Source organism: Musa acuminata, chromosome BXJ1-2, assembly GCF_036884655.1.
Source record: "Musa acuminata AAA Group cultivar baxijiao chromosome BXJ1-2, Cavendish_Baxijiao_AAA, whole genome shotgun sequence".
NCBI lineage: Eukaryota > Viridiplantae > Streptophyta > Magnoliopsida > Zingiberales > Musaceae > Musa > Musa acuminata.
Window position 1 is genome coordinate 29,846,451 of NC_088328.1, and position 20,011 is coordinate 29,866,461.

The 20,011-nt window shown below is 39.8% G+C and overlaps 2 protein-coding genes across 2 annotated transcripts; both read left to right on the forward strand.

The window, feature by feature from the left end:
* The first annotated feature begins 605 nt into the window (after positions 1-605).
* LOC108952129 (uncharacterized) lies at positions 606-5,029 on the forward strand. The gene is made up of 7 exons (XM_065101700.1): positions 606-1,750; positions 1,882-2,031; positions 2,886-2,965; positions 3,073-3,184; positions 3,273-3,314; positions 3,553-4,085; positions 4,178-5,029. Exons 1-7 carry the CDS (start codon positions 1,216-1,218, stop codon positions 4,763-4,765), a joined length of 2,040 nt encoding a protein of 679 aa, XP_064957772.1. The 5' UTR covers positions 606-1,215; the 3' UTR covers positions 4,766-5,029.
* Positions 5,030-9,714: 4,685 nt separating this feature from the next.
* LOC135612084 (uncharacterized) lies at positions 9,715-12,760 on the forward strand. Its single transcript, XM_065107879.1, has 7 exons — positions 9,715-10,327; positions 10,398-10,547; positions 10,675-10,742; positions 10,847-10,961; positions 11,086-11,127; positions 11,254-11,936; positions 12,032-12,760. Exons 1-7 carry the CDS (start codon positions 9,715-9,717, stop codon positions 12,617-12,619), a joined length of 2,259 nt encoding a protein of 752 aa, XP_064963951.1. The 3' UTR covers positions 12,620-12,760.
* The last annotated feature ends 7,251 nt before the right edge of the window (positions 12,761-20,011 follow it).

Sequence of the window (20,011 nt, forward strand, 5' to 3'; positions counted from 1 at the left end):
ATATATATATAAAGAATCCTATTAAACATGAGGTATTACAAAAAAAAATCGCTCTCCAACAACCTCCTGTCATGTCAACTCTAGTAAAATCCCTTTTAGCTTGAGAAAAGAAGTTCTTCGTCAATACTATAATTGAGACTGCAACCGATTCTTTGTTTTTTACTCATTTTCTTTTGGTTCGTTTTCATGTCAGTGTCAAAGCTATATGATAGTTAAACAAGTGTTTGGTACTCTGTCTCCGTTCCACCATGCGCTGACGTTATCAGATTCCCTTTCGCTGATCTATATATCTTATTGTCATAAGACGTGAGACTGAAAGTGATATGTTGGAGGAAAGTATTAATTATATTTCTATTTATTATTGGTTGACCGATGGAGATGATTACTTTCCTTGAGATGTCATGTTGAGGTAATTAAATCATGCCAACGCAGATTCGAATAATAAAATTCTTTTAGCTTGTCATTAAGCAAAAGACACCCACTCGAAGATAACGTGATTTGGAGCTACAAATGATAACATCGAGAGCAAAAGATTCAATAAAGAGATGTTGCCATAATCCCGGGTGCATAAAAAGAATCGGAGACCAACCAAAGGGTCGTCAACTCCAAAGACTTGCGATGAACATGATCTACAAAACCTTTTCTATAAGGTGCAAGTGGAGGTTTGGGTGCAAGCTTCCGGATTATTGTTTCCTGTAGAGCAAGAATCGTTGACCCTCGCATGGCCATCCACGTTTATGGCATGTAGGTGCTGTCTAGCTTTAACGTATGTGAATTATTCATTAGTAGGTTGGCCTCACTAACGTACGATTAATTTGTTGTCGAATCTTTTGTGAGTGAGATGGAGAGTGCTTAATTTGTTGTGAAAGAAAAAACAATAATGAGAAAACTAGCAGAGAAGAAAACGCAAGATGAAAGCTCATCTGGAGAGTTCTTCATGGCAGTGCCACTTTAAGAGGGGATATGAGTTGGAAGGGGTCCAAAGGGGATCTGTACTAAACTTGGAACTGTTTAGCTGGTTTGAGCAAAGAATCCGACGCCATTTTCCGACACTAAGCGACGCCAATCGACTGAAAAGGAGGGAGGCGTCCGACGATGGATGAGAGCCAAAAGGATCAGCTAATCTTGTTGTTAAGGCAGTCCTTTCAGGTTGCTTTAATTTTGGTGTAGGCATCTGGCGGCGAAGGCGTACGCACCATATAGCAACTGCATGCTATGGGGGATCCCGCCGCTCTTGCCAATACGGATTCCATTCACGATGGCACAGAGGATACTGATCCACTGCATGTGCTCAACAGGAGACATTTTCTCACGGTGAAGTCTCATTTCCGTCAGAGGAAGCACGAGGCACTCTTGGCTCTAGCCGTGGAAGATCCTGGTCGCCCGGTGAACCTCATGAACGACACTTTGCTCCACGTCGTCATAGCTTGCAACAAGACCGACCTCGCCAAAAGTATTATCTTGCAGATGCCAGCGGAGACCCTCGCGGCCAAGAATTTGTACGGCGACACGGCTCTTCATGTCGCTGCCGCCGTGGGTAACAGCGAGGTGGCCAGGGAGCTGTTCAGCAAGAGAGAAGATCTTATCGGAGAACAGAACTTGAAGCAGGAGACACCACTGCACAAAGCGGCGTTCTACGGGCATCATGACATGTTCTGGTGCCTGGTGGACGAGGGGAATGGCTCCCCGTACGAGCGGAGGGAGGACGGCGCCACCATGCTGCACTGTGCCATCATGGGCAACGAGCCGGGTAAGCGATCATCACCAGTTTCGTTGTCCAGCTGCCTTTATCTTGTTTTTATCCTATTTATTTGAATTGTTATATGTGGATCATACTGCTTCCGCATCATTGGCGTGATCAAGGTGAGTGAGTCGATGCAGGGCTGGCACTGGAGATTGCAGAGCATTTTCCATTGCTGATCACGTCGCGGAATACTATGGCGGTGACCCCGTTGCAGCTGATGGTGACCGTTCCGGGGTTATTCCGAAGCCAAATGGAACTTGGCGGCTTCGAGTCCATCCTCCATGACTGTAAGTGCTGCCCGCCTCTTCCTTCATCGCCCCCGGCGCCCCGCCCTCCCCCCTGCTTCTCTATTTCTTTCACTACATTTCCTACCAACGACTACCATAATTTAGCGATCGTTCGACGTCCAAATTTATTGAGAATTTACCTAGGGGTGTTTTTTTCTCATTATCGGAACACATATACCCTTGATTTTTTGGATTTATTGTATGGTTTTGTGTTAAACCGAATCAAATCTAACCGGTCGAGTCTGATTTGATCTCTGTTCTTTATTCTTTCACATGTCTTTCTCCTCCTTCCCTCAATTCGCCCTTTTGTTGTCAACCTTTCACCCTTAATTCTTTCTTCTTCAAGGAGGAGAGGAGGAGTAGGCGAAGGAGGAGAAGAGGAAGCGACGGAAGGTTGACCGCTTCATCGAACCGGTTCGCTCATTCAAACTGTTTTAGTAAATCATTTCAAAAAGTTTGAAACGAAATTAATTGGAATAGGAGGATAAAGTTAGAATTTACCAAAAAAAATTCCTAAATAATTTCTGAATAGAGGGGAGTGATAGAAAACAATTACTAATAATCTTTTAGGTGAATTACTTTATATATATATATATATATATATATATATATATATATAACGGAATAATTGACTTATTAACTTCAGGATCATTGATCTGAATAATTAAGTTTAAATTAATAATAATACACTCATCAAATCTCTATAAATTAATCATAGTATTTGTCTACTTTTAATTTTCAATGTGAAGTAAAATTATAATTGTTCTCAGAAAAATATAGTTATTATGAAACTTAAACATCAAGTATTTTGATACCAACGTACATGCTCCTAAAAGTTTGATTTTACATTTCAGTAATTCCTTTGGAGAAGGACTCACACAGGACACGTCAAAGAGATGAAGAGGAGGCACCTGGAAGCTCCAACGATGCCGGTGTATGTGATTCAAATCGTCAACATCTTTTCCATCACAATATCAATAGTCCACTATTGTCTCTCTGATTTGTTTCTCACTTTGGCGTTTACATATATATAATCTCAAGCAAGCTGAAGCCGCAGAGCAAGATGACCACGAATATTTCGGGAGGCATAGAACAATTCGTTCAAGATTTCCATCTTGCTGCTGTACTCTCGTTGACATATTAGTCTTCCCAGGCACTCCTACTAGCTTCTCTGTCTACAATTTTTGTAGTCATCCAACTTCTGTTTCATTACGCTGATGTATTCCTTTTTGTGCTTGCAGTCAAATGGGTTCGTCTGTTTCTTTTCTTCATTATAAGGACTTGTGAGTAACTGTTCCCAAACAGTACATTGATGATATTAAGAGCCATGTCCTACTGTTTCATTACGAGTTCTAGCAAATTAGGAAAGTACTATAGAAAAGGCTTCTTGTAATTTAGTTCTCCAAAACAAAGTAGTTTACATGATGGATAATTATAGCTTATTTGCGGAAACACATAAATGGGATGATCATGTCGCTGACTTCTTCTGATGTTAATTTGGAGATGCAATGCGTTATGCAGTGTACCCTCGAACCCGACATCTGGAGAAGATTAAGAGAACCCATAGAAAAGCCTTGGAACTCATCGAATTTTTAGCCCGCGACCCGAGAAACATGGAGTTCTACGTCCTGGGAAGAATGCAAGGTGACGGCGGAGCTCCTGCGGCAGGCTTTCGAGAAAGAGGTGGACGACAAGATCAACTTAATGCACCAGCTGCGTCTACCAGAAGATGGAACGAGCCACCCTTGATCTTGGGTGCACAAATGGGCATTCCCGAGTTCGTCAGTACCATCTTACGAGTGTGTCCGGAGGCAGCTACGTACCTGGACACCCGTGGCCGAAGCGTTCTCCAAGTAGCAATAGAGCATGGTAACCGAGAGATTGTGAGAACTATACGTGAGATGACTCGGGGGAAGAATCCCATACTACCATCCTGGCTACTGTCCCGCGTCGACAAAAGGACCGGAAGAACCATCCTGCACTTTGCTTCGGCAAATGCACCTGAGCATAACCAAGATGCTCTACAGATGCAAGATGAATTAAGATGGTTTGAGGTCAAGTCCCTAACTACATCAGCTAGAAATAAAATCTTTATATTCTCGGAGTTGCCTACTGAATTTGATCGTTTTCTGACATTTGAATGCAGACGGTGAGAGATATGGTTCCTAAGGAATTAGTGTACAGTCGAAACGCGCAAGAGATGACCGCAGAAGAGATGTTTACTGAGAGTCACCAAGCTTTGCTCAAGAGTTGCAAGGTTCAACTAATGGAAACGGGCAGGTTGTGTTCGGGGCTGATCGCAGCTGTAGTGTTCGCGTCGAGCTTCTCCATCGCCGGCGATAAGGACCCAGCGACCGGCAACCCGGTTTACTTCGGTAGGGCAGCTTTTAAGGTCTTCTCACATGCGTACGTGATTGGGTTGTCATGCGCCGCCACATCTCTGGTGTTGTTCTTATCCCTCGCCATGTCACCTAACAAGGAGCAGCAGTTCCGTCGTATAATCCCAACCAAATACTTCTTTGCCCGCTCGTCGTTTGGGTTTGCGATGCTGTCTTTTCTGGTGGCGTTCACCTGCAACATCTACCTACAGTTATATGGCTGGCAGAAGACGAAGTCGAAGGACTTGATTCCATTCGTATTGGAGCTCACCGTCTTCCCTGTCAACTGTTTCCTGGTGTTGTTCTTTCGTGGCTTCACCTTCGATATACCTTTCCTTTTTCGTTCTTGGCGTTGAGTCAACAAGTTCATGATGATCGTCCACATCTTTGGAATCTGCAGCTTCATGATTGTACGTGGGTTATACCTATTACGGTATGCCACCTGTACTAGCGGTATGTGGTCGTAGTTGTCATTGGACAGTTAATATCTTGTGTGTACAAGCAGCAACAAAGGCATGTTATATCTGGACGCTATTTGATTGTAACTTTAATGTGGTCTTTTCTTCTATCTTAAATTAGATGTTGATATAGGCGCAACGGTAGACAACAGAGCTGATCATGCCCATCAATACTGAATAATGGCCTATTGTTTTTGGACTAATGTCTTTATGACATAGCTGTTGATGGGATCTTATCCTCTCACCGTTGACTGTATTGTCATGTAAGATATGCATGGACGTCCTTTCGTTTTCCCAGAGATCGGCTAGAAGATGATAGGCTGAGTCTTATTGAATCTTCTGTGACAATCACGTAGTCCTTATCGTACAGTTTTGGCCCACCAAAGTTTGCACAGGCAAACGAAATGAAGGACGTCAATTTTGGATTGAAAAAAGATCATTTAGCTTTTCGAAACAGAAAAAGAATAACCTTTATAAAATGGATAGAAAACTCTCCGTGGAGGCCTTTACACCCGCTCCTTAGCAGCATGCATCCATTGACTGGAATCAATAAGAAACATTTAAGAAAAGATAGAAACAGATGTATCGTGGTCCAAAGAGTGAAGAAGACAAACTAACCACAAGCAATGCTCGTCTATTTCAATGACCTGTCACAAGTCTAATACAGCCACAAAACATTAGAAAAAAGGAAGAAGCTTGTTTATGAGGTGCCAAAGGTTATGGACATCTATCTGATTCACGCACGGAATGGTCACCATCGCCGAGTACCTCTTTCGAAGCCAATTGTTTGGTCGGCACCTTTGATTCCTTTCTCTGTATCTGTCCAAGTGCTGCTCGCCCTTTCTCAAGTACTTTCTAATCCTCTATCCATCTCTCCATTTTTATTTTTCTACTTTTACTGTTATAATAAGCTTTTTAAATTATTTTTATTACATTAAATTACATATAGGACATCCTTATATAAACATATCATTATATTATCGATAAAAATTCTAATCACTAAAAGGTTAACGGAGATAAGTGGCATTCCTTCAAATACATGGGATAGGTAGGAGACAAGTTATTCCGATAATGATTTCTTGAAATTATAGTACATAGAGGACATAATCACATCGATTTATAATCTGTATTTAACTGACTCTTTCAAACTTAGGTGACCATAAATATAAAGAGATAGTTGCTATACATATTGTCTTTCAGAGGAGCATCAATGCCTCTACAAGGTTAATATAGCTTTCCTTGTCCATTTTTTGACCCAATGCTCTCATACATCCAATCACACAGTCCTCATTTAAGCATAAATACACTTCTATATGCATGACTATCCTCAAGATTTTCATGAAGAAATGTGAAAATTATAAATACTTTGCTTTGATTCCTTTTAAATTTATATTTTATTATTGGTTTCTTTTATCATTCTTTTATATTAATTTTTTTGTCATATATTAAATTTTGAATCATATTTAGAAAGTGAACCAAAATCACTATGGCCCTGTGATTAAAAGTGATCAATTTGAACCACCAAATAAATAATTTTGCTTTGATAGCTGATGATAGATGTGTTGGGAAAAAAAAAAAAAAGAAGAGATTTCATAGAAGAAGGGAATAGTTCATTGATTGCTGGTTACATAAGATTAGGGCTAAGTTCTCCATTTTCTAAGAGAGTATTGTGCATAATTATTTTGAATAAAAATCGTAGATTAGGATAGTTGCATCCATTACCTATGCTGTAATTATACATTAGCCCTTAAAACACCTTCTTAATTTATAATTTTGAGATGTTTTTTGAACTTCTTAAAATTTTCTAGTGTAATTGTTTTGGTGAGGAAATCTGCACTACTGATCACTTGAGATTCTTTTTGAACTACCCATACTGATCACTTGTGTTGGTGAACTTCAAAACTATCTCATCTTTGTTCATCAAGTTTCTAATGAAGTGATGATGAATTTCAATGTGTTTGACCTTGCATGAAAGAGAGAATTTTTTTTGTAGTTTTCCATCTCCAAGTTTTATTTGAGAAGAGAAGTTGTGATCAAAGTTTACAAATATCTTTTCATTCCCAGTCTTGCTGCAATCACTGTTCAAATACCACACATTTTATGCTTCTTGTTGAACATTCATATAAGAGAAGAGTGTTCGATTTCATTCTTGATGAAGTTTGTCTCTTCCTTTTCGTTCTTCTCTTGAAACTACCAATCTCTTTGGGTTTGAGAATGATTGGGAATTCTCCACCTCTTATATATAAATCTGTAATCTGATTGTTTTGTTCAACAGGTTGTTTTGAACTTCTTAAATTTCTCTAATGTGATTGTTTTGTTCAAAAGGTTGATTGGAAGATGATCTGTTCATTCTTTCCTCATGCACTTGAAGGAAACTCATCAATTCAAGAATAAGCAGATAGTATGACGACATGATCGTACTTGGTGGGAAGACTTGTAAGAACTTTGCAAACAACCTTTTTTTTTTTCCTTAATAGTATCCCCAAAACTTCTAATCTGATTGACAATTTCAATAACTTTTGTAAGAAACTCTTACATACCTTGCCCTTCTTTCGTTGTCATGTTCTCAAACTCTCTCCAAAGTGATTATAGCTTTTCGTAGAACACTTTGTCATTCCCTTGAAACCCTTCTTTCAAGATTTTCCATGCTTGTTTTGCCTTTTTTACACTACTCATCCTTTGTTGAATATATGGAAGAGCACTTGTATCCCTCTTCATGGATAGATTTTCCATTCTTCTTCATTCTCTTGATTTTGAGGTGATTCTTTATATGAATCTTCAATCATATCCCAAAGGTCTTGCGTTTGACTACTCCAATAGACATAGTGCTCTCCCTCAAAGATGGGAACATCAGTAGGAGTGTAGGCAAATATGGTGGGGATGAATGTCATTCAACAAGAAAGAAAGGAAGGCTCTCATACCAAATTTGTTGGGAAAGAAAGAAAGAAAGAAAGTAAGAAAGAAAGAAAGATATCATAGAAGAAGGGAATGGCTCATTGCATTAGAAGAAAGATTACATCATACATAAAATTAGGCCAAAGTTCTCCCTTTTCCAAGAGAGTATTCTGAGTAATTATTTTGATTTAAAACATTAGATTATGATAGTTGCACCCATTACCCATATTAAAACTATAAGTTAGCCCTTAACAAGATGTGAGTATTATAAGGTATGAAGATGAAATCAAAAGAAATCTATATCCATGCTCATCATAGAATTCATTACTTTTCTTTTACATCTTACGGATTCGTGAGTGGGAATTGATTAATATGCACTTGCCAACCAAATGCAGTTGCTTTTATTTGTGTTTCTCCTCACACACATACACGGTTTCATTCGTTTGTCAAAGCACAGAGCCCTTTCACCATCGGAGCAAAAGAGTCACCGAAGTAAGGGCTTTTAAAGACGCCATTGAAGCAGGGATCCCCCATCGATTTCACCGCTCGGCAGCACTGCGGACTCAGGTTCATTTGGCCTGTGGACTGCGACCGGAAGATGGAACGAATGCATCCGTCGACGGGGCGGAGGGAGATCAAGCATGTCTCGATCATCGGGGCGTGCATCACCGGGCGCGGCGCCAACCGCGGAAGCCGATAACACGGCCACTGTGCTTCTCCCACGCATAGTTTCCGATCTACGATGCGAGAGATCACGGCTTCGGCCCCCCAAGCAGCCACGTTGACGAGGAGCACAAGCAGCAGCCCTTGCAGCTTCCTCATGATGACACTTGTAGTTGACGGAGAAGACACGAGCTTTAGGATCCAAGGTTGGTGGAATATATGCATATATAATGGCATAGGATGTTGTTACTCGTCTTGCTTCCGTAAGCCACATAAATCCTCATCGAGCGTTAGCTCTAAACAAGAACAAGTTTCGATTTCGCCTTAAAGATGGAGTCTTAAGTATAAACAAATAGACTGGGAGTTACATACACTTCATCACAAGTTCTGTTTGCTAAAGGCAAAAGAAGAAGGAAGTATAGGCTCAAGTGCAAGAAATGCTTTCTTTTATGGCACATCACGTTGATTCCGATGGATGATGCTGTTCGCTATAATAACGAGAAGGCGTGGGAGAAAGGACTAAAGCAGCTTGAGCATTGGAAGAGTATTTTTACGCCTAGACAAGCATGAATCAGAAGAGTACATTACTGTAGCCGTCATGTAATTTTACCCACTTTTCCTCTTTCAATGTGAAAGAAAAAGAAAAGACCACAGATCACTTGTGATGAATCAGAATACAATGTCTCTTCTTGCTAATATATGTAATCAGCATATATATATATATATATATATGTTTATTAAATAAAAAATCGTAAGTGCTGGATTAAAATTTCTTGTAAAAATAATAATAATAAGTGCAACTGTCTCGGTGACAGAGATCACGGCAGGCTTCGTAGATTCAATTGGGACACCTGTTTTTTTTTCCATGTAAGCTCGAGTAAGACTTGAGTGCAAGAGAAAGTGAAGTGTGTGGAGTTTTCCCCTTTTGTTTAAATTTATTTAAAGCCTGTGTTGCTTACTTTAGCAAAAGCCGTCATTGTTGCCTACTTTTGCTTTTGCATAGAGATCGAAAGAGCCAGACGAGACGCGAGGGGGAGATTCGCCTTTTTGCACTTTAACTCCCTTGGAATTGTTACCAATCATTCTGATCTAAGTAATCAATGCCCAGCTCGAGTTAGAGAATCTCAAGCTATCCCCCGATGAGAAGCAAAGCTACTCAATCAACTGGAAACGAGGAAGGTGGCGTCTGTCGGTCGATGGGCGATGGGGTCCAACTCCACCTCATCTCCTCCTCCACGTAGCCATTATATATATATAGTGGTCGGTGAGAACGAAGCAAAAGGACGGATATGGCGGCTCCCTTCGGCGTGTTTCCGCTGCCGACGCCTGCTGCTGATGAAGGCGCCGGAACAGAAAGACAAATAGAGGAACAGCCGTCTGTCCCTGGGACGACGCAGCCTGCAGATGGCGCCGGTGGTGGTGGATCAGAGGAGCCACCGCATGTCCTGGACGTGGCACGCTTCCGCCGGCTGAACTGGCTCATCCACCGTGAGAACGTGGACGTGAACGAACTTCTGCGTCTAGTGGAGCAGGATAACCACGTGAACCTCATGAACGATCCCTTGCTCAGCGTCGTCATCGCCTGCAAGAAGCCCAAACTCGCCGTCCTCCTCATCGCCAAAATATCAGATTCCACGCTCAAGGCCGACAACTACAACGGCGACACGGCGCTTCACGTAGCTGCAGCCATGGACGACAAAGAAGTGGCCTTGGAGCTGATCCGCAGGGTGCCAAATCTCGTTCATGTGCGGAACGTGAAGCAGGAGATACCGCTACATAAGGCGGCAATGTACGGGCTGCAGGACATGTTCTGGCTGCTGGTGGAAAAGAGCAGCTCACCGGAAGCCCGGAGGGAGGACGGCGCCACCATGCTGCACTGTGCCATCATGGGCAATGCTCCGGGTAACTATCACTACATCCTCTTTCCCTTGTACACGGTTCAACTTCAATTAACATATTGGTACGCCTGCAGTACTTGCCTTGCAGATTGCACAGTATTATCCATCTCAGATCGAATCCCGGAATGAGCACGCCCTCACTCCGCTGCAGCTGTTGGTGACTATTCCAGAGGCGTTCCGAAGCCAAGTAGTTCTTGGGGTCCTCGACTCCTTCATTTACGACTGTGAGTGCTACCCGCCTCGACTCCTTTTTCTGTACTTACATCAACAATTCTCATCTACGATGAGGCTAAAAAATCAATTAAAATTTACATAAGAATATTCGCAGAGCTCTTTGGTTTTACATTTCAGGGATCCCTTTGGAAGAGGACTCGAGTAAAATGAAGGAAACCGATGAAGAGGTGGCACCCAACATATCTGTATGGACTTATGCATGAATGACATAGCATCAAATCATGAGTACATCTTTTACGTTTAGCTCTCTGATTCGGTTCTCTCTGTGGCATGCACATGTAATCTCAAGCGCATTGGAGTAGCACAAGACGATGACGGTGACCACTCGCCTAAGACTTTTCGCTCAAAATTCCCATCAAACTACAGCACGCTCTTTGACCTGCTGGAGTTGACCAGCATCCCAGGTACTCGTTCTAGCTTCTCTACTTGCCAATAATATCCATCGTAAAGTGAAAGGCCCTTAATCTATCATGTTATGGTTATTAAAGGTAGGATAACATTGATTTATGCATGCATTTTGTCCTGCAGCTGGCTGGATTCAGCGATTTGCTTATAACATTATATGGCAATGTGAGTTAACAGTTCTTACACCTATACTTTTCTTAGCAAATGATGTATGTCTTACAAAAATTTAAAATACTTTATGGTAGGTTTTTACGGTACATGATTAATGCTAACTGAAATGCATGGGTGCAGTCTCCCCGAGAGTCCAACGTTTGGAGAGGAAGAAGAAGAACCATACAGAAACTATGCACCTCATCGAATACTTAGCCCAAGCAGGATACTTTGATTTCTTTGTGCGTGGAAAAGACCCCACCCAAGGTAGTATACTTGGTCCACTAGACTCTCCACCGGAGACTGGAAAAGAAGGTGATGCCCAAAAACCGGACACGGAACCCACAACTGCAGTGAAAGAGCTCATTAAGAGGATGACAGATAAGCTCTACAAGTTAGTGTCGGAGGAACCGGAAACACCTGTCTCGACTGCAATCAAAGAGGCAGCTCAGAGTGTGGAGAAAGTGTTAAAGGCACTGTCACCTAGCTCGGAAGACAGATGGAACGAACCACCCTTGATCTTAGGCGCACAAATGGGCCTTCATGATTTCGTCGGCAAGATCCTGCAAGTGTGCCCACAGTCAGCAACCTACCTGGACACGAAGGGCAGAAATGTTCTTCGAGTGGCGATAGAATCTGGGAACCGAGAGACTGTAGAAACTATCCGTAGGATGACCCAGGGAGACAACCCCATTTTACCATCCTGGTTGTTGTCCAGCATCGACTCTAAAACCAGAAACACCATCCTGCATTTTGCTTCTGAGAAGGTCGGTGATACCGGAGACGATGCAGTCGAAATGCAAGACGAGATACGATGGTTTGAGGTCACATACTCCCAGTGTTCGATCATATGTCTCATAAGAGAAATATTTGTCATTGTAGAATTCCAAGTGATCATTAATTAATCGTATGCATGCAGATGGTGAAAGAGATGGTGCCTAGGGAGCTCGTGTACAGTCGAAACACGGACGAGAAGACAGCACGGGAGATATTTACCGAGAGTCACAAAGAGATGTTCAAGAACTGCAAGAGTCAGCTAATGGAGATGGGCAAGACATGTTCAGGCCTCGTAGCGGCGGTGGTCTTCGCGTCCAGCTTCTCCATACCGGGCGAGAAGGATTCCGGAACCGGCAACCCTGTGTACTTCAACAGGCTACCCTTTAAGGTGTTCACGCATGCGTACGTGATCGGGTTGTCGTGCGCCGCCACGTCTCTGGTGTTGTTCTTGTCCCTCATCATCTCGCCTTACAAGGAGCAGCAGTTCCGCCGTGCCATCCCCACCAAGTACTTCTTCGCTTGCTTCTCGTTTGGGCTGGCGCTGATGGCTTTGTTGGTGGCCTTCACTTGCAACATCTTCCTACAGATATATGGCGGGCAGACAACACAGGCGAAGGACATCCTTCAACTTGTACTGGAGCTGGCCGTCTTCCCCACTGTCTGCTTTATTGTGCTCCTCTACCGCGGTGCCAATTTTGGTCCATCTTTTTTCGGTCGTGTTCGGAGTTGATTCAGTAAGCATTAATGTCGGGCATACTTCATCGGCTTCGTGGACTGTGCCAGTAGAACTTTTGCGTGTGGGTGTGGCATTAAATTCTGTAATTCCAGAATTGTACTCGTATTTATTACGAGGCTCCTATGAATTGGACGTATTTTGACTTTTTCGATGTGAATTTGAGTATGCTCAATATCTTGTGCTCTTGTTTGCAATCATAAAAATTCGTAGCATATGCGCTTCTGTTCATATCATTAACAAGCAAGAAAAAAAAAATTCATGACTCTGATTCAGATAATTTTTGTTCTAATACCACTTGTTAAGAAATAAAAGGAAAGAAACTCAAATGCGAAAACAAACTGGAAGCAGAGCAACGAGAAGAATTCTGTTTTCTTTTTGCGTCGCATGCAACTGGCAACTGCAGTCGTACGGTTTTTCTAAATGGGACTATACTGATCTCAGATCGACGAGGACCGCAGTGAGCGGTGTGATCGCGGGCTACGGCGGGCGTGGCAAGGCCAGCGGCATCGAAGGCGAGGAGGGTTGCGGAGGGGCGACGCTGGCTTTGTCGCGAGCAGGCAGTTGGCACGGGCACGCGGCAGCGCGGCGGTGTGCGCTGGAAGCGCTGGCGCGCGATGGGCCCACACGGTGAGGAATCCAGCGGCGGCCAGAAGCACTCACGCGACTTGGACCGGTTCAGTGAGGAACTGGTCCGGTTGATTTAACCCAAGTCCGACTGAATTTTGAGTCCGTTCCCGCATGACCAAATTAAACCTATTTCTCGCTTTAATAATGGTCGGTCGGATTTGTTCTGAATTTAAAGCTTCAGCCGGCTTGAGACTATCCCCCAACTTGAAGCAAAGCTGTGCACGTACGTTTGTCAGTCGATGGACGGCAGGGGGCCAAATGCGCCATCTGATCTCCTTCTTAGTCATGGGAGACATATTATCTCGTCCTTTTGTATATTTTAAATTAAATATTATTGGATTGATTCTAATACTTTAACTTATGATATAAATAATATACAGAAATTTTTTTAATTTAAAAATTAAAAGATCATCATAGATTTATCATTATGAAAAATCATCTTAAATAATATTAGTGGAGACTTATTATCTATGTTCACATGTATTGTTGACACATATTCCTATTATTTCTAAAAATTTAGTTTCAATTGATGAGTTATAATATTATTTTTTTAATGATAAACTAAATATATTTTATAATTTAATAAAAGTTTATTCTAGATGGTTTGTACAGAATTAATTTGGATCTTGAGTTTGTAAAGACATTATTGACTATGTTGGATTGAAATATAGTTTTAATACGATTCGAGCATATCTCTATAATTGAAAAATTAGTGATTGATAATATTTTGAAACATTTACACTTTACTGATTTTGATGTTTGTATAGATTGTATTAAGGGAAAACAAACTAAACATATAAATAAAAATACCATAAGAAGTAAAGAACTCCTTGAGATTATTCATACTGATATCTGCGGACTACTTCGTATTCTTGTTTTAGTAGAGAAAGGTATTTTATCACATTTACAGATATCATGTCCAGATATAACTATATTTATCTAATACATAAAAAGTCTCAAGCCGTTGATACTCTTGAAGTGTATATAAATGAAGTCGAGAAACAATTAGATAGAAAAGTTAAAATTATGAGATCGTACTCTTACGGATATGGTTATGAGCATGATGAGTTTTTCCTTTGTACTTGAGTTAATGTGGGGTGAAGTTCTTAGGACAGCTATATATATTTTGAATATGGTTCCTAATAAGTTAATTTCATCAACTTCATTTAAGTTATGGACTAGTACGAAACTCAGTTTGAGACATTTAAGGATGTCCTAAAGAAATAAAAAAAATCAATCCACATGAAAAGAAATTAGATTCAAGAATTATTTCATGATATTTTATTGATTATCTAGAAAAATCCAAGGGATATAGATTTTATTGCCCTAATCATAGTATGAGAATAATAAAATTTGATAATACAAAATTTTTAGAAAATGACGAAATCAATGGAAGTAAAAAATCTCGAATGATCAATTTTGATATCGAGGAGATTCATGTTAACTCTCTCGTACCATCTCCTATTCAAGAAATTATTGTTCCTCAAATTAATGAGAGCATTGACGAGGGTGAATAATAAAATAATATTGAAGAACTCTCACATCAATAGCATTGACGAGAGCATTGATGTGTCATCTTGTAGAATAATTATAAGTGACAACTTTGAGAAGATCTCAAAGAAAAAGGAAACATGTCATTTCTGATGATTATGTAGTATATATAAAAGAATTAGATTATGATATAGAAATCAAAAGAGACATCTTATCATTTTCACAAACCATAGAAGGTAAAAATTCTGAAAAATAATATGATACAATAAAAGAAGAGTTAAAATCAATGGTTCAGAATGGTGTATGTGAACTCATTGAATTGCCCAATAATTGTAAAAGAGTCTTTTTGTAAATTGGTCTTTAAAATAAAACATGACTTAATGGGCAATATGAAATGATACAAAGTCAAACTTGTGGTAAAAGTTTTTTTTTTCAAAAAGAATGCATCGACTATAATAAGACTTTTTTTTTAGTTTCTACAAAGGATTTGTTGAGAATCGTCATGACATTAATAGCTCATTATGATCTTGAGTTACATTCAATGGATATAAAAATAATATTTTTGAATAGGGATCCAGATAAGAAAATCTATATGGAACAACATTAAGGATTCATAGAAAAGAGAAAAAAAAGTTGGGCTTGTAAATTTAAGAAATCCATTTATGATATTAAACAAGCTTCATAATATATAAAAATTTATAATACCATTATTTCTTTTAGATTTAAGGAAAACACTCTTGATCAGAGTTTATATCTCAAGGTAAGTAGGAAAAAGTTTACTATATTGGTCTTATATGTTGATGATATTTTATTTGTCAATCTTAGTTTATTTTACGAAACTAAGATATTTCTCAACAAGAACTTTAAGATGGTTGATATGATTGAGCCAGCATATGTTATTAACATTGAGATATTCATGGATAGATCTTAAGGATTATTAAGATTGTCTTAGAAAGAATATATTAATCGTATCTTAGAGAGATTTAATATGTAGCTTTGCTTAGCCAATGATATACATATTATTAGAGGTGAAAAATTCAATCAAAACTAGTGCCCAAAAACTAACTTAGAAAATAATCAAATGAAGAATATTTCTTATGAGTGCACAGTTGAAAGTCTATTATATGCTCAAACCTATACAAGATCAAATATTAGTTTTATAATTATAATGCTGGGAAGATACCAAAGCAACACAAGAATAGAACATCGAAAAGTTACAAAAAAAGTAATAAGATATCTACAGGCGACGAAAGATTATATGCTCACATACAGGAGATCAGATCAGCTTGAAATGATAGGATATTCATATGCTGATTTTGCAAATTATTTTGACAGTAGGAAGTTCATTTTAGGATTTGTATTCATATTAGCTGGTGGGATAATTTCTTGAAAAAGTATAAATTAATCACTTATTGCATCATCAATAATGGAAGCTGAATTTGTGGCGTATATTGAGGATACAAATTAAGCTTTATGATTGTGAAATTTCATCTCAAGATTTAGTATGGTCGACTCAATTGTTATTTTGTGATAATACCACAACAATTTTCTTCTCTAAGAATGACAAGTACTCTAGTGGTTCCAAACATATCGAGATAAAATACTTGGTAGTTAGAGAAAAAATCCAAAAACAACAAGTGTCAATTGACAACCTAAATACCATTATGATGATTGTTGATCCATTGGCAAAAGCTTGTGAGTAAGGCATAAAAGATATGACGATGCATATTTAGGTGGATGCTATTATGGATATTTTTCTTACTTAATTAAAGTTATTTACTTTTGCTATCATATTTATATTTATATTTATGTATATTATAATTGAATGTAATAATAGGATTGTCTTGATAAGACAAATTATAAAAGTTATTATGGACTATCTTAAGAAAAACTAATAATATTGTGGTACATGGAAGGGAGTATGATACTGATGATATACAACCGCTATGACTCGTATTGATAGTTGGACTTAATATAGTATTATTATGTTTATTGAACTTATTGACTTGTTTTAAAATTCATGATAATATATAAAATGCTTTTCAAAATTCTTTGGAATCTAATTAGGTAAAATTATTTTTAAACAAATTTTGTTTTGGTTATTTTGATTTTGAATATATTTTATATCTTAGATTTTGTGACCTTTTATAATAGGATAAGATATAAATAATATAACTAATTGGATTCTGATGACATAGCTAATAGAAAAAAGTCCCAGACTCTTTACTCTCGATGGGAGATAACTTTGATGGGAGTAACTCTCCTAGGAGATAACATTGATGGGAGTAACTCTCATAATAATTCATCTCAGACTCTTTACTCTCGATTATAAATAGATATAACCTCTAGGGACTGAACACAAGAAGAAAAATAGATGTTATCTCAGTTGATGGATCACAGTTTTTCTCTCAACTCTCCTTAATCATCAATCTAGATGGTCATATAAAAGAATATGAAGAAAAGATGATCTAAGAAAGACGGACGTCTTGGGACTATATCATCTCACCGACACATTACGATAGGGCTCGTTACGAGGAGGATGAACCATGGAACGTCAAATGCTTGCACTGGTTGCCCTCCCTTATTCATGACCAGAGTTAAAAGGAGCTCCTCGATGTGGCCACGAGCGAGCATGGTGGCCGCCCAGTCAACCTCATAAACGAAACTGCTTCATATCGACATCGCTTGTAGGAAGACCGACCCGGACTAACGATCCATATCATTACGGTGTTACTGGAGGACAAGCTCGACATCCCTAATTACATTGACGACACGCCTCTTCGTGTCGCTACCGTCGTGAGTGATTATTGTGTCAGAATGACCAAGGAAGCTAATGATCAATTTAGTCGAACAACATACGACTTCTTTAAGTTCAGAATCGATGACGACAGAAAACTGGCCATTTACCAATAATTAGACCTTTCAAATCAACCTGGAGAAGAGGGAAGTTTCTCCGAACATTCTCAGAGATCCTTGAGGCCAAATGTTCTTTGGACAGACTGACAAAAAGTTCAACGAGTCATGACAAGAAACACTAATTAAAAAGATTCAATCTTTAATTTTCCTTTACATTCCACTACCTTGCACTTTTTTCCTGCTCAAAGGAGGCGTGTCTTCAATGCCTAGTTGCAGCAGACGCTTGCAAGGCGCAGAACTCCTTGATCTTCGGGGCAAAAGAATCACCAAAGTAATCGCTGCCGAAGACTTTGGCAAAACAGGAATCGCCCATCCTTTGCACAGCTCCGCAGCACCGTGGATTCAGGTTAATTGTGCCCGTGGACTTGCTACGGAAGACGGAACGAGCGCATCCGCCAACGTAGCGTCCGGAGGACAAGCATGCTACGACCTCCGGGTCGTGAGACACCGGCGACGGCACCATCCACCCATGCCCAAGACACAGCCACCGTGCTTCTCCGACGCACGGGTACAAGCTTAGGGTGCCAGGGTTCTCCGGGGCTTCCGACGGTGAGGACCAAACCGCCATGCTCCCGAGGAGCAGTAGCAGCAGTTGCAGAAGGTGCTCTTGCAGTTTCTTCATGCTGCTACCAATCGCAGTAGTAGTTGGTGGAGAAGATACACATACAATCAACAGAGGAGATGGATCTTTAGATGACGTTACTTGTCTTCATCTCATGGGCTGGCTGCATTAAATTTCTCTCTTAAATTTCGTTTACGTTAATTGGATTACACTGATTTATGGTTTTACCTATGCAGCCAGATGGATTCAACTGTTTCTTTTCAACATTTTAATGCAACCTGAGTGACTTATACATTAGTGTATTTGAGAATTGCTTGATTACTGTAAAGCATTGATTTGTTGGGGTCTTCTGATGTTATTGTGGCTGCAATGCATTATGCAGTTTCCCCAAGAATCCGACGTCTGGAGGAGATAAAGAGAACCCACAGAGACGCTCTGCAACTTTTTTAGTCCACAAAGAAGAATACGTGGATTTCTTCGCCCGGGGAACCAATACAGGCGGCGGCCACACACATACGACTGATGACATCGGCAAGTTTTAGCACGTATTGAACGCCCACCAGAAGCCGGTGGTGAACGACACCGAGAAAGAGGAGAGCGACGAGATCAGCTGGTCATTACGTTTGCGGAAAAGCTTTTCGAATTTGCATCGTGCAACGATGACAAAATCACAGCGGAGGAGCTGCGTAAGCGTACGCAGGACGCTATGGGGGCACCCTCAGCTGAGTCTGCCAGACGATGGGACGAACAGTCTGCCAGACGATGGGACGAACCGCCCTGGATCTTGGGCGCCCAAATAGGCCTTCCCGAGTACGTCAGGACGATCTTAAAGGTATCTCCACAGGATGCAACCTGCTTAGACGTCGATGGTAGAAGCGTTCTCCAAGTGGTCATCGATCGTAGAAACCATACGCGAGATTACTCTGAGACACAATACTATTTTATTAAGGGAAAAAATAGATTAAATATCTATAAAGATGACTATGAGATATAATCTTATTTCATTGTATTGTATCAAAAAAAGATTCATAAATAAAATATTTATAAAAAGATAAACTAAATTGACTAATGATTCTTGAAGAAGTTTCTTAAAAAGAATAATTTATTTTAAATATAATATATATATGAAGATTATATAAACTCCATATATTTGGTAACTTTAAATACGAATTATTTTGATAAATTGTTAATTGGATTTTTTTATATCACCCAAAAGACACCCACAGATGCATAATATATAAATGTAATTTTTGCTTGGCTCGCTAATTTAAGAAATTAACAAAAAAAAGTAGAAAGATTCGATCCTAAATAGAAGAATTATTATTTTAAAATAAATTTATTTATTGAGTAATGCATGGGCATAAAAGTCACCCATTGGATCGGAGGTGTTAAGGAGAAAGATTGAAGGGCCACTCCCCTTCCCAAGTAACACAGAAGATTCTAACTTGATTTACTATAGTTTGATAGTCTAACGATCATAAAAGAGGGTTGAGAAACATCGTACAAGATATCAAAAATAATCTTTAGAAAGACCTTGACGAAGGCATTGAGTGCGTGGAGTCTTCCTTTTTTTTATTTAAAGCCTTCAGCTTAATTAAGCAAAAAGTCGTCGTGTTGCCTACTTTTGCTTTTGTATAGAGAACGAAAGAACCAGACGTGAGGAAGGGGAGAATCGCCTTTTTGCACTTTAATACCGTTGGAATAATTACCAACCATTCCGATCTAAGTAATCTTTAGCCAGCTCGAGTAGAGAACCTGAAGTTATCCCCCAACGAGAAGCAAAGCTACTC

Excerpts from the sequence above, each read along its gene's own strand:
- LOC108952129 (XM_065101700.1), top strand. The coding sequence starts at position 1,216 with ATGGGGGATCCCGCCGCTCTTGCCAATACGGATTCCATTCACGATGGC. Across the intron at positions 3,315-3,552 it reads TTTCTTCATTATAAGGACTT|TGTACCCTCGAACCCGACAT; the intron begins GTGAGTAACTGT and ends TGCGTTATGCAG. Across the intron at positions 4,086-4,177 it reads ATGAATTAAGATGGTTTGAG|ACGGTGAGAGATATGGTTCC; the intron begins GTCAAGTCCCTA and ends ATTTGAATGCAG.
- LOC135612084 (XM_065107879.1), top strand. The coding sequence starts at position 9,715 with ATGGCGGCTCCCTTCGGCGTGTTTCCGCTGCCGACGCCTGCTGCTGAT. Across the intron at positions 10,328-10,397 it reads CATCATGGGCAATGCTCCGG|TACTTGCCTTGCAGATTGCA; the intron begins GTAACTATCACT and ends GTACGCCTGCAG. Across the intron at positions 10,962-11,085 it reads GGAGTTGACCAGCATCCCAG|CTGGCTGGATTCAGCGATTT; the intron begins GTACTCGTTCTA and ends TTTGTCCTGCAG.